The following is a 12,961-nucleotide window of genomic DNA, read 5'->3' as shown; positions in this document are numbered from 1 at the left end:
TCTTGAATTTGGCATTTAGTATTTATTCTGTTTTCTTGCTTTGTTTTTCTTCTTCAGATACTCTTACTGTCTGTAGATACTTTGCCTACCTCCAGTATTTGTCATTTTCTCTTGAATATCAATTGTGGGAGTCCTACAGACTAGATTGTTGCAGCTTTATTGTGGTCCTTGCACTCAGCTGGTATGGAAGAGGGTAAAACTCCTTGTTTCAACTGATGCTTTCAAATTGGCCTGTTGTGCTTTCTAGTAATTTCTGGATGGCTATTTTGGGATTATCCTGTTTTGAGTTCTGTTAAGTGCAGCCCCATTGAGTATTTCTTTATTGTGCAGGCTTTTTGGCTATTGGTGGTTTGTATTCTGGGGCTTGTTGAGGATACCTTGTCATCTAGTTTTGTAAATGTTGTCAAGGAGTTTTGGTTTTGCTATCTAGTTGCTCTGTTTTTATGTGGGCATTTGGAGGGTTTGAAAACTATGCTGCTATTGCTATTTTCCCAGACTCCCCCATAACTGGTGTGTGTGTGTGTGTGTGTGTGTGTGTGTGTGTGTGTGTGTGTGTGTGTGTGTGTAGTCCATTTGAATCAGGATTTAAATAAATTTATATGTCTTACAAAATCTGTAGATCCCTCTTCCGTATTTATTTTCTCCCTTCACTCTCCTTCTCCCTCCTTCCCTCCTCTTTTCCCTTAAAATTTTTTAGTTGAAGAAACCACATTATGTATCCTAAAGAAAAAGCCTCAAGAGGTTGCTTATTGAATCCCTGTAGTACAGTTTAACATGTTCTTCTGTCCTTGGTATTTCCTTTAAAGTGGTAGTTGGATCTGAAGTCTTGATCAGATTCCACTTTCACAATAAAGGTATATATCAAAAACAAACAAACACTGGATAGAACAGCTCAAGGAGAGCAAACAATACAGACACAAGCTCTGGAGTGAAAAATTCAAGTTGAAAAGTTGACTTTGGGGGTGCCTGGGTGGTTCAGTCAGTTGAGAATCCAACTCTTGATCTCAGGGTAGTGAGTTCAAGCCCCAAATTAGGCTTCACGCTGTGCGTGGAGCCTACATAAAAAAAGAAAGGAAGGAAGATAAGAGAGAAAGAGACAGAGAGAAAGGAAAAAGAAAAGGGAGGGTGGGAGAAAGAAAAGGAAGGGAGAAAGGGAGAGAGAAAGAAGAAGGAAGGAAGAGGGGCTGGGGTAATGAGGCATGACTGTCAGTGGGTGCAGGGTTTCTTTTTAGGGTGAAGAAATTAGATTGTGGTGATGGTTGCTGCTGAATTGTATACTTTAAAAGATGGAGCTTACAGTACATGAATTATATTTCAATAAAGCTGTTATCTTAAAAAGGGAAGTTAGATTTAAAAACAAACAGGGATACCTAATCCTCTAAGACTGATAGGAAGAAGGTTGGAATGGGTACACATGCCGATGAGTTTGTAAGTGACCTGTCATCTCACTTACAAAGTGAGACTTACATATATATTCAACTATCTATTGAATATATTGATTGGGTTATTCTACTGACATGTCAAACTCAGTATCATTGCTGACCAATAGAAATGTAATGCAAGCCACATGTAATTTTTAATTTTCTAATAGCCAGTTTAAAAAATAAAAACAAATGCGAAATTAATTTTAAGATTTTATTTTTAAGTAATCGCCCACCCGAAGATCAAGAGTCGCATGCTCTACCAACTAAGCTATCCAGGCACCCCTGAAATTAGTTTTTATTATCTCTTATTTAATCTGGTGTATCTAAAATACTATATTTCAACATACAATTAGTGTAAAAAAATATTCATGAGATATTTTACATTCATTTCTCGTACAAGTCTTTGAGATTCAGTGAATTCATCTTAATTCAGACTTCCCAGATTTCAAGGGCTCAATAGCTGCATGTGGATTATACCTAGATACTGGACCATGTGGATGAGGAGGTTTAAAATGGAACTCGTGAATTTGTTCCTGTCTCCTTGATCTCAGTAAAGGACCCTCTTTCTAAGAGTCATTCTCTTATTTCCCTCTTTCTTAACATTCACATAAATCAGTCACTTAGTAAAGATAAAGATAAATTTTTATCTTTAATATTTACATAAATCCATCTCTTCTTATCCAACCCTACTTATCCAGTTGCCCCAATTTCAGGACTCGATATTTCTTGCCTAGGCTTGCCTCTCGTCTGGTCTTTGCTTTTGCCCCCCGTAAATGCATCTTCTACTTTGCACCTAGAATCTCTGCCTAACTGAAAATCTCACTATGTTACTCCCCGACTTACTACCTTTAGTGGCTTCCCAGTATTTCAGTAGTAGTAGTAAGTAGTAGTAGTAGTAGTAGTAAGTAGTAGTAGTAGTAGTAGTAAGTAGTAGTAGTAGTTAGTAGTAGTAGTAGTAGTAGTAGTAGTAGTAGTAGTAGTAGTAGTTAGTAGTAGTAGTAGTAGTAGTCTGTGACCACAGGTGATTCTTTGGGAATGTGGGAAAAAGAAAGTAGCTATCTGTCCTTCCCTCATTCTTTTAAAAAGTACATTTTAGTCTATTTCTTAATGTATATAACACAGTAGAATGTGTAAATAATTTATAAATGAATATAATTATACTAAAGGAATATGATAAAATACAGGTTCCTTTGCATGACATTTAAGGGCCTGGCCCTTTATCTCCCTTTCTGCTTCATCTTTTTCCTTGCACTTTATATTCTGGTAATATTGCACTGTTTGTTTTTAAGTCTCTGAACATTTATCATCTGTTTCACTCTCCCATGTGTTTACTGCTGCTGCTTCTCCCTGGTTACCCTTCCTAACTTCCTTCACTTGACAGTTCTCTTTTGTTTTGGTGGTGATGGTGGTGAAAACACTTAAATGAGATTTACCCCCAACAAATTTTTAGGTGTACATTATCATTAACTGTAGGCACTATGTTTTACAGCAGATCTCTAGAACTTGCTCATCTTGCATAACTGAAACTTTATTGAACCTGTGGAACAATTCCCTATTTCCCTTTCCCTCCAGCCCCTAGCAAGCATCATTCTACTCTTTGCTTCTGTGTGTTTGACTATTTTGGACACCTTAGTGAGATAATGCATTATTTGTCCTTTTGTGATTGGCATAGTATAATGTCCTCCAACTTCATCCATGTTGTCGCATATGGCAGGATTTCATTCTCTTTTAGGGCCAAATAATATTTCATTGTATGTATATGCCACATTATTTTTTATCCTTTCATCTACCTATGGACATTTAGGTTGATTCCGTATCTTGGCTATTGTAGGAATTTGCTGCAATGAACATGAGAATGCAGATACCTCTTTGAGATCCTGATTTCAGTTCTTTTGGATATATACCGAGAAACAGGATCACTGGATCATATGGAAATTCTATTTTTTTAATAATTTTTATTGTTATGTTAATCACCATACATTACATCATTAGTTTTTGATGTGTGGAAATTCTATTTTAACTATTTTGAGGAACCTCCATACTTTTTTCATAGTGACTATACCATTTTCCATTCCCACCAGCAGTGTACCAGGGTTCTTATTTCTCCACATTCTTACCAGTACTTATCTCTTTTGTTTGTTTTGTTTTTTTAATAGCCATCCTAACAGATGTGAGGTAATACCTCATTGTGGTTTTGATTTGCATTTCTCTAATGATTAGTGATGTTGAGCACCTTTTCATATACCTGTTGGCCATTTATGTGTTTTCTTTTTTTTTAAAGATTTTATTTATTTATTCATGAGAGACAGAGAGAGAGAGAGAGAGAGAAGCAGAGGGAGAAGCAGGCTCCCCGCTGAGCAGGGAGCCCGATGTGGGACTCGATCCCAGGACCCTGGGATCATGACCCGAGCCGAGGGCAGACGCTTAACCATCTGAGCCACCCAGGCGCCCCATTTATGTGTTTTCTTTGGAGAAATTTCTGTTCATGACTTTTGCCTATTTTTCATTGGGTTATTTGGGGTTTTTTGTTTGTTAATGAGTTGTTGGAGTCTTAGATATTTTAGATATTAACCCCCTATCATATAAAGGGTTTGTAAATATTTTCTCCCATTCCATAGGCTGCCTTTTTATTTTGCTGATTGTTTTCATTTGGCTTATTCCAGCAACCCTTTCTCCTCTAGGTTAGGTAAGATGTCCCTCTTCCCAATTCCCATGAACTTGTAAATAACTCTCACTTGGCACTTACCTTACTATGTTGGAATTATCTGTCCTTATAGGTCTAATTTGTCTTTCCCCCTCCCCCAAGACTCACACTAAGGGAAAAGATTTTACCTCAGTTGTCGTTTTTTACTCTGGTCCGTACTGCAGTTCTTGGCATATAGTTGACACTCAGAAATTAGTAGAACTAAATTGAACCCCTGAAAATTTAATAAGTTATCAAAGTTTAGGACTAGACATTAACCAAAGTTAAAATAATTGAAGACTTAGATCTTTTATTAATACCAATGACCTCTGTTTGAAATTTGAGTAGATAAATGAAACTGAGAATAGTGGTACTTTTAATTTTACATAAAAAAGAACTATAGCACACATAGAATACAAAAAGGTAAACATGTAACTATCAGGGCAGCGTTTTTGTCTGTTCTCATGGATTTGTTCCCAGTGTGTAGAACAGAACCCAGCACATAATAGTAAGTAACTGGTCAGTAGATATTTGTTGAATAAACGAATGATGTGTATAGAAAACACTCTAACTTCATATTTTATTAGATTTTAAGGCAAAAATTAAGTTCAAAACATTTCTTCATCTCTAATTCAATTTAAAATTTACCACATAAAGCAAAAATCGAATTACTATATTCTCACATTATAGTTTTATAAAGGAAGTCTGATGTATAAATATATATTTTTTTCTCTTTTAGTAAACGAAGCAAAAAAGGAGATAAAAATGGAAAAGGCTTGAGACATTTTTCCATGAAAGTGTGTGAGAAAGTTCAGCGGAAAGGTACAACATCATATAATGAAGTGGCTGATGAGCTGGTATCAGAGTTCACCAATTCAAATAACCATTTGGCCGCTGATTCGGTAGGTAGATAGATCATGCACTTGACTTTGACTGTGTTGGCGGAACACTGTATCTCTGGGTTGACTGTGTCATTTTTTAAGGACTCAGACAAGCTAAGGAATCCCCGACTCCTTTACCTGAGGGTTTCATATTTTCTACTGGGGAATTCTTTTGTTATTGAGTTTTTGTTTTGTTTTAGAAAGTTTTTGTTTTGTTTTGTTTTATTATATATTTAAACATAAAGATTAACATGTATTTTTTAAATATAATTTTGGGGGCTACAAAAAGAACATACTTTTTTTTTTAAGATTTTATTTATTTGAGAGAGAGAGAGCGCACAAGCTGGGGGCGCGGAGGGCAGAGGGAGAGGGAGAAGCAGGCTCCCTGCTGAGCAGAGAGCCTACTCTGGGCTCGATCCCAGGATCCTGAGATTATGACCTGAGCCGAAGACAGACGCTTAACCGACTGAGCCACTCAGGTGCCCAGGAACATACTTTTCATATTTGAATGACTTTGGATATGTTTCTGAATTCTTTAGTGTTTCTTCTATAAAAATCTATGTTGTTTTTAGTTGAAAAAATAATATATGAACATGTCTATAAAAAATTCAGTTGTACCAAAGAATATATGATAAAAAATATCTCCCTTTTAAAGATTTTATTTATTTATTTATTTATTTATTATTTGAGAGAGAGAGAGAGTGAGCAAGCACAAGCAGGAGGAGCTACAGAGTGAGAGGGAGAAGCAGGCTCCCCCTGAGCAGGGTCATGACCTGAGCCACCCAGGTGCCCCAAAATATCTCCCTTTTACCACAGACCTTAATCTGTCTCCCCAAAGGTATATTTATATTTACTACTATGAGATTCTTGATTATCATCCCAAAAATTCCTCATGCATACACACAATAAAATTTATTTCCTTTTTTATTTTATTTTTTAAAGATTTTGTTTATTTTAGAGAGAGATAAAGAACAATTCTGTCACTTTCAAAAGGTTCTTTCTGCCTTTTGTAATCTGTCCCTCCTTCTCCCTCTGTCCCTAGGCAACTGCTGATCTGCTTTTTATCATTATAGATCAGTTTGCATTTTATTTAAATGTAATCATATTATACATACTCCACAACAATTCTTACAACAGTTCTTGACTTTAGTGGAAATATTTATAGTCTTCCAACCTTAGTTATGACAAAGGTTTTATCTTAAGATGATAGCAACCATAACTTGATTTTTTTCTTTTAAAGATTTTATTTATTTATTTGACAGAGAGAGACACAGCAAGAGAGGGAACACAAGCAGGGGGAGTGGGAGAGGGAGAAGCAGGTTTCCCAGGGAGCAGGGAGCCCGATGCGGGGCTCGTTCCCAGGACCCTGGGATCATGACCTGAGCCGAAGGCAGATGCTTAACAACTAAGCCACCCAGGCACCCCAACTTGATTTTTTTTAATGAATGTTTCTTTTTTCTTAACTAAAAAAAATCAGAAATGGATATTTAATCAAATTCTGTATAGTTTCCTGAAAACTTAGGAGTTTTACACTGACAGTCATAAGTGAGATTGGTGGGATTTTTTTTTGTTTTTACCATCTTTGCAGTTTTGATTTGCAGTGTTATGCTGGTTTTTTAAAATTTAGAGGCTTTTTTTCCCTTCTTCCTATTTACTCCATTACAGGTTTAATAGCATTGGATGTGTATTTCTCTTCCCTGACATAGAAATCACCAGTGATACCATCTAGGTTGGCGATTTGGCGGGGGGTGGGGGGTAAAATTTAAATAGCATTCTCCATTTTTTTCTTTGATAATGAGTCTATTTAGAATTTCTGTCTCCTTTAGAGTCAGTTTGGTATTTTATGTTTTCTTAGAAAATCCTCCATTTCATACCTGTTCTTTTTTTTTTTAAAGATTTTATTTATTTATTTATTTGAGAGAGCGAGAATGAGAGAGAGAGAGAGAGCACATGAGAGGGGGGAGGGTCAGAGGAAGAAGCAGACTCCCCGCTGAGCAGGGAGCCCACATGCAGGACTCGATCCAGGGACTCCAGGATCATGACCTGAGCCGAAGGCAGTCACTTAACCAACTGAGCCACCCAGGTGCCCATTTCATATCTGTTCTCAAAATTACTTGCAATTATTTTTCCCAGAGAACCATCTCTTGAATCTGAACCGACCCTCCTGTTTTGCAGTTAATGTCTTTTTTTAATCTTCATTTAATATTCTCTTCTCTTTCCTGAAGTTACTTTTGTTATTTTTCTACCCTGTAGACTAAGATATAAACTTTACTTTTGTTATTTTTGTTTAGTAATGAAAATCTTTATAGCTGCAGCTTTTCCTCTCGTTCACTGCTTTAGCCATTTCCCATTAATTCTGATATAATGTTATTCTTTAAATATTCTGCAACTCTTGTTTTAAATTCCTCTCTGACCTAAGAATTGCATTAGAGTTTTTATAGTTCCAGGTGATAGGGATTTTTGTTTGTTTTTCTGAGTTTTTAATTTTTACTGAGTTTTCCATTACCTGTGATCAGAGATTATGAGTTGAACTATTTATATTTGGGGGGTTACTTTGAGATTTTTCTTGTGAGCCATTATTTGGTAATGTATTTTTTTCTTTTCTCTGGCACCTGTAGAGAAGATATATAGCATTCTGATTCTGAGTGAAAGTGGACATTCTCAAAATGTTCTACAAGACCCTACATGACCTGACATGCTATTACCTCTCTGATCTCATCTCCTACTATGCACTCTCCCAGTTACTAGACTCTAGTCACCTTATGATAAAGGTTTTATTTTGAAATGATAGCAACCATAACTTGATCTTTTTAAATGAACATTTCTTTCATTTTTCTTCATTAAAAAAATCAGAAATGGATATTGAATTCAATCAAATTCTGTATAGTTTCCTGAAAATTTAGGAGTTGTACACTGGCGGTCATGAATGAGACTGGTGGGCTTTTTGTTCGTTTTTTGTTTTGGGGTGAATATGCCAGATATGTTCCTTATCAGGCTGTTACACCTGCTATTTCCTTTGTCTGAATCTCTGCTAAGGAGCCATATGGTTTCGCTCTCCCCTCCAGTTTTCACTCAGATGTCACTGCACTGAGGCATTTCTTCTTAGCACATTTCATCATCTAACACAACATTTTTACTAACCACCCCCAGCCCCATGCCTGGATACAAGTAAGGGTTGTATCCTATTCCCTGCTGTATGTGGTGCTTTTTGGTTTTCGTTTTTATAAATTGGAAGGTTTATAGTCTTTAGTTCTTTAATTGGTTATCTTTATAACTTTAAGTAACTTCAATATTTGTTTCTTTTGTTTGTTATCACCTATAAACCAGTATCTGTTGATTATTAAGAGAAAAAAATTAATATGCTTGTATTTACTTACATCTCCCATCTTTCCTGTTCACCACAGATTCAGATTGAATATTTTAGTGGTAGTTGTTAAAAGAATAATATTATTACAGTTATTATGACTTTAAATAAACATATTTTGCTAAAACATTACATACTTCATCTGTTTGAATAGTTAATCTGCTTTGAATCCCATGCCCCTTTAAATATCAAGGAGAACATCAGGCCTACTTTGTCTCCTGATATTTTTTATTATATTATCATTATTTCTATAGCGTCAGGATTTCTAATATTTATATTCACTTCTGTAACTTAAATCTCCCACTTATTTAAGTTTAGTTCTGTATTCAGTGTTCTCCACCATCCGTTAGTATAATGGCATTTGACTGAATTTTTTTCTTAGGAACTGCTTGTCCACAACAAAGTAAGGGTTTTTTTCCACAATCTAAGTTAACACAGTCTCCTTCATTGAGAAAAATCTTGCTACAAAAACTTTTTAAAAATCAGCTGAAGTAAACAGTGTGCTTTAGTGATCTATGTGATGACATTTTGGTGCAAGTTCCCTATTTTCATTGTAGACTAGTAACAGTTTTCGGATCTGCACTAGTCCTTGGACCACATACTTGAAAAGCACTGTTTTAAAACATGCATCCTTGACTTTTCAAAGTCTAATATCCCCCCAGACAATGCAGGGTTTTAACCCACTTTAATTAACAACTCCATTACCCCTTTCTGATATATATATACTGTTGTCATATATGTTTTATATATATTCTTGATTCCACAAGACATTATTGTTTTATAAAGTGAGTGTTAATTGAGATATACCCACATATTTATCTTTCATGTTGGTCTTCATTACGTCCTACATCTCCAGACTTCCACCTTGGATCCCATCCATCTTTCTTCTACCTGAAGAAGGCCCTTTAGTATTTTTTAATTTAGATCTGTTGCTAAAATAATCTTTTATCTTTTAGATTGTTTGAAAGTATCTTTATCTCATCTTTACTTTTGAAAGATATTTTCACTGGGTATATAGAATTCTATAAGCACTCCAAAGATATAATAATAATATTAATTAAATATCTTAATATCCTGTAACTGTATCTTAACCCTTAAAATTGATCACTCATTAAAAGTATTTTTTAGCAGGCTTATGACCAGAAGAATATTAGGAGAAGAGTTTATGATGCTTTAAATGTGCTAATGGCAATGAACATAATTTCAAAGGAAAAAAAAGAAATCAAGTGGATTGGCCTGCCTACCAATTCTGCTCAGGAATGTCAAAATCTTGAGGTAAGGAAAATCTGTTTTTAGATAGTAGTTTGCTTTATTTTATATAAGAGGCATTTTATTTTACTTTTAAAGATCTTATTTATTTATTAGAGAGCACAAGCAGGAGGAGTGGCAGAGGTTGAGGGAGAAATAGACTCCCCTCCGAGCAGGGAGCCCAACGCGGGGCTCGATCCCAAGACCCTGGGATCATGACCTGAGCCGAACGCAGATGCTTAACCAACTGAGCCACCCAGGCACCCCCATAAGAGGCATTTTAATTTGGAAATACATATAATATTAAAATATTTCTAATTGTTCATGTATACTATTTTTTTAACAGACTCCTCTGTGTAAGAATTTTAGAACTGGAAGGAGATTTAGAGAGGTGTACAGTTTGACTGATGTCCTGATGAAACTGAGGGACATAGAAATTAAATGACTTGATTTTTACTGTTTCTTAGAGAAGATCTTTATTTTATTCTAGTTGAATTCTGCGCACTCTACCAATAAATTTTTGACAACTCATAAATAGAAATAATATCTTATTTAATGAAATGCTTTGCTGGATCCTGCCCCCCCAAAAAAGGATCAAACTGGCTGTTTACCTTTTGTGTTTAAACTTTTATCTTTGATTCTCACATCAGTGGCAACAGAATGATATTTCATCTGTATCTTTATCAGAAAGGATAGAATGTTCAGCTTACATGAATTTTGGGGTGATGTGTGCAAAAACATTGTTTTATTCCATTAACTTTTAATCATTATAGAAAATCTTTCCTGGGGTGCCTGGGTGGCTCAGTCGTTAAGCATCTGCCTTCAACTCAGGTCATGATCTCAGGGTCCTGGGATCGAGCCCCACATTAGGCTCCCTGCTCCGCAGGAAGCCTGCTTCTCCCTCTCCCACTCCCCCTGCTTGTGTTCCCTCTCTCGCTGTGTCTCTCTCTGTCAAATAAATAAAGTCTTAAAAAAAAAAAAAAAGAAAATCTTTCCTATATGAGCATGTGCCCTGACCTACTGGTTTTAAATTGATTTGACCTCATTGTACTGTCATGGCCATAAATGGAATACATTGAGGTTAAATATAGTAATATAGTTTCTGCAATAAATATGGTTGATTTCATGTTTTTATTAGTCCTTTTTCCCCTCAGCAAATCAAAACTTATTTGGTATTATTGTCCTTGTGGGTGGAAGGAGAAATTAGACATTCATCAAAAGTTGTAGAATGTTATTCGTATGTTACAGTGGAAATGACCTCCTTTTCTCCTTCTGATCGAGTGGAATTTGAGGATCATTTTTTTTTTAAGTTTTTTCTCTAATTTTTTTAAAGATTTTATTTATTTGTCAGAGAGAGAAAGCGGCAGGCAGAGGGAGAAGCAGGCTCCCCCCTGAGCAAGGAGCCCAATTTGGGACTCAATCCCAGGACCCTGAGATCATGACCTAAGCTGAAGACAGACACTTAATTGACTGAGCCACTTAGGCGTCCCAAGGATCATTTTTATTACCAGTAATGTTAAGCTGATAACAGAGCCTCAATAAGCAAAAATCTATTAGAAGTTACTGTGTGTGTACTCAAGTATACAAGACAAAATCTCTGACCCCAGGAGCTTTCATTCTAATTGTGTAAAAGAAGTTACCAAAACTGTGATCGATTATTTCTGTGAAAGATGTATATACAGATTCTCTGGAAAGGGAGATGAGGGATACTTTACCAAGAAAAGAAAAAATTCCTTGAGCTCAGTGATGAGGGAGGTATAGGCGTTTGCCCAGTGGTTCAGGGCAGGGAGGATCTTTCAGAGGCTGTGCATGGACTGAGGCAGGCATAAGAAAGCAGGCACACAGCTGGGTGTGACCAGAGTTCAGGCAGGGCTAAAGGGGATAGACTTCTAAGTGTGAAGCTTTGAGGACCTGATCCTGGAAACAGTGGGAAGCTTTTGAAAAATTATAAAGAGGACAACTGATAGGACATATCCTATAAAGGGTCACCCTCCTGGTGGGTTGGAAGTTGAGCTAATAGGAAGATGAGGAGGGAAATTGAAGGGGGTGTGTTGTATGTGGTCTGAGTTAAATCAGTGGCATGAGGTTGGAAAAGTGTTTTAGAGGTAGAATCGATACAACTTGGCCTGGTGTTAGATGGGGGGCATGAGGGGCAGGGAGGGGCCTGGCCTGTCACAGCTGCAGATACAGGGGGGAAACTCTTTTCAAATGTAGAAAGCCACATAGATTTTTCTAGTGAATCTTAAGTAATTTAGGATGAAAGTGCTTTAGTGGTTAGAGGAAGAATGAGAGGAAACTTGGTGCAGACTAGAGTAGATGAGGAGCAAATAAGAAACGCTGTTGGAGTAGACAAGAAAAATGTCATGTTTGAAGTCATTGACTTTTGCCCAAAGACACAGTGAGGAACTCATCTATCTACAAGGAAATTCAGGCCCTAATACCTATTTTCTAGGTAGTTATAAGAGTGAGGAAAATAATAGTTGCATGAAGCTGGGAAATTTGTCCCATAAGCATGTTCCTTACTACAAGTAGGAATTGTGTATTGAATATGTAGGCTATCTGTATTAGGAGCTATGCCCATTTAAAAGTCAGTTAAACTAAAATCTTAAATGAGCTCTTGCCTCATTCTTTGGATTAGGGGGTAACATAAGAAAGTATTCAATAGTAGGGTCTCTGGAACCAGATGGCTTAGGTTCAAATCCTTACTCTTACCATTCACTAGCTATGTGACCTTGGGCAGTTACTTAACTCTCTGTGCCTCCATTTCCTTACATGCAAAATAGGTAACAACAGTACTAACCTCATGATGCCTTAAGATAATGTGTGTAGGGGGAAAAAAAAAGATAATGTTTGTAAAGTGCTTAGTTGAGTTGCTGGCAGACAGAGTAAGTATTCACGAAGTGTTAGCTATTACTCGAATTAGAATTTGAAAATAGCAACGAGTACTGCATATCAAGTATTTATTAAGTGGATGGGTTTCATTAATGATAGTAGTTGCCACAATTCTGCTATCGTGCCTACTTGCTTACCCCAACCCCTGCTCCCCAAAAAGGTGTGATACGCCAGGCGCCTGGGTGGCTCAGATGGTTGGGCGTCTGCCTTCGGCTCAGGTCATGATCCCAGGGTCCTGGGATCGAGCCCCGCGTCGTGCTCCCTGCTCCTTGGGAGCCTGCTTCTCCCTCTGCCTCTCTCTCTCTCTCTGTCTTTCATGAATAAATAAAATCTTTAAAAAAAATTTTAAAAAAAAGGTGTGATACGCCTTTGTTGATATTGGTAGTTAAAATGGATTGTTGTTTTTTTTTTAAGATTTTATCCATTTATATGAGAGAGAGAGCACACAAGCAGGGGGAGAGGCAGAGGC

General features: G+C 36.7%; 1 protein-coding gene across 7 annotated transcripts in view; it reads left to right on the top strand.

Annotated features, from left to right (window-relative positions):
* The window catches only part of TFDP2 (transcription factor Dp-2), a 171,957-nt gene that overhangs the window by 139,385 nt on the left and 19,611 nt on the right, over window positions 1-12,961 (top strand). For 6 of the 7 annotated variants that reach the window (XM_027584905.2, XM_027584902.2, XM_027584900.2 and 3 more), the window contains 2 exons: window positions 4,847-5,009; window positions 9,481-9,627. In XM_027584905.2, the coding sequence (XP_027440706.1) occupies window positions 4,847-5,009; window positions 9,481-9,627 (310 nt within the window). The remainder of the gene's footprint in view (window positions 1-4,846; window positions 5,010-9,480; window positions 9,628-12,961) is intronic. The other variant, XM_027584901.2, reaches the window with a different exon arrangement.

Source organism: Zalophus californianus, chromosome 1 (assembly GCF_009762305.2).
Source record: "Zalophus californianus isolate mZalCal1 chromosome 1, mZalCal1.pri.v2, whole genome shotgun sequence".
Lineage (NCBI taxonomy): Eukaryota > Metazoa > Chordata > Mammalia > Carnivora > Otariidae > Zalophus > Zalophus californianus.
The sequence above is the reverse complement of the archived record's forward strand: the minus strand, read 5'-3'. Positions and strand labels throughout refer to the sequence as shown.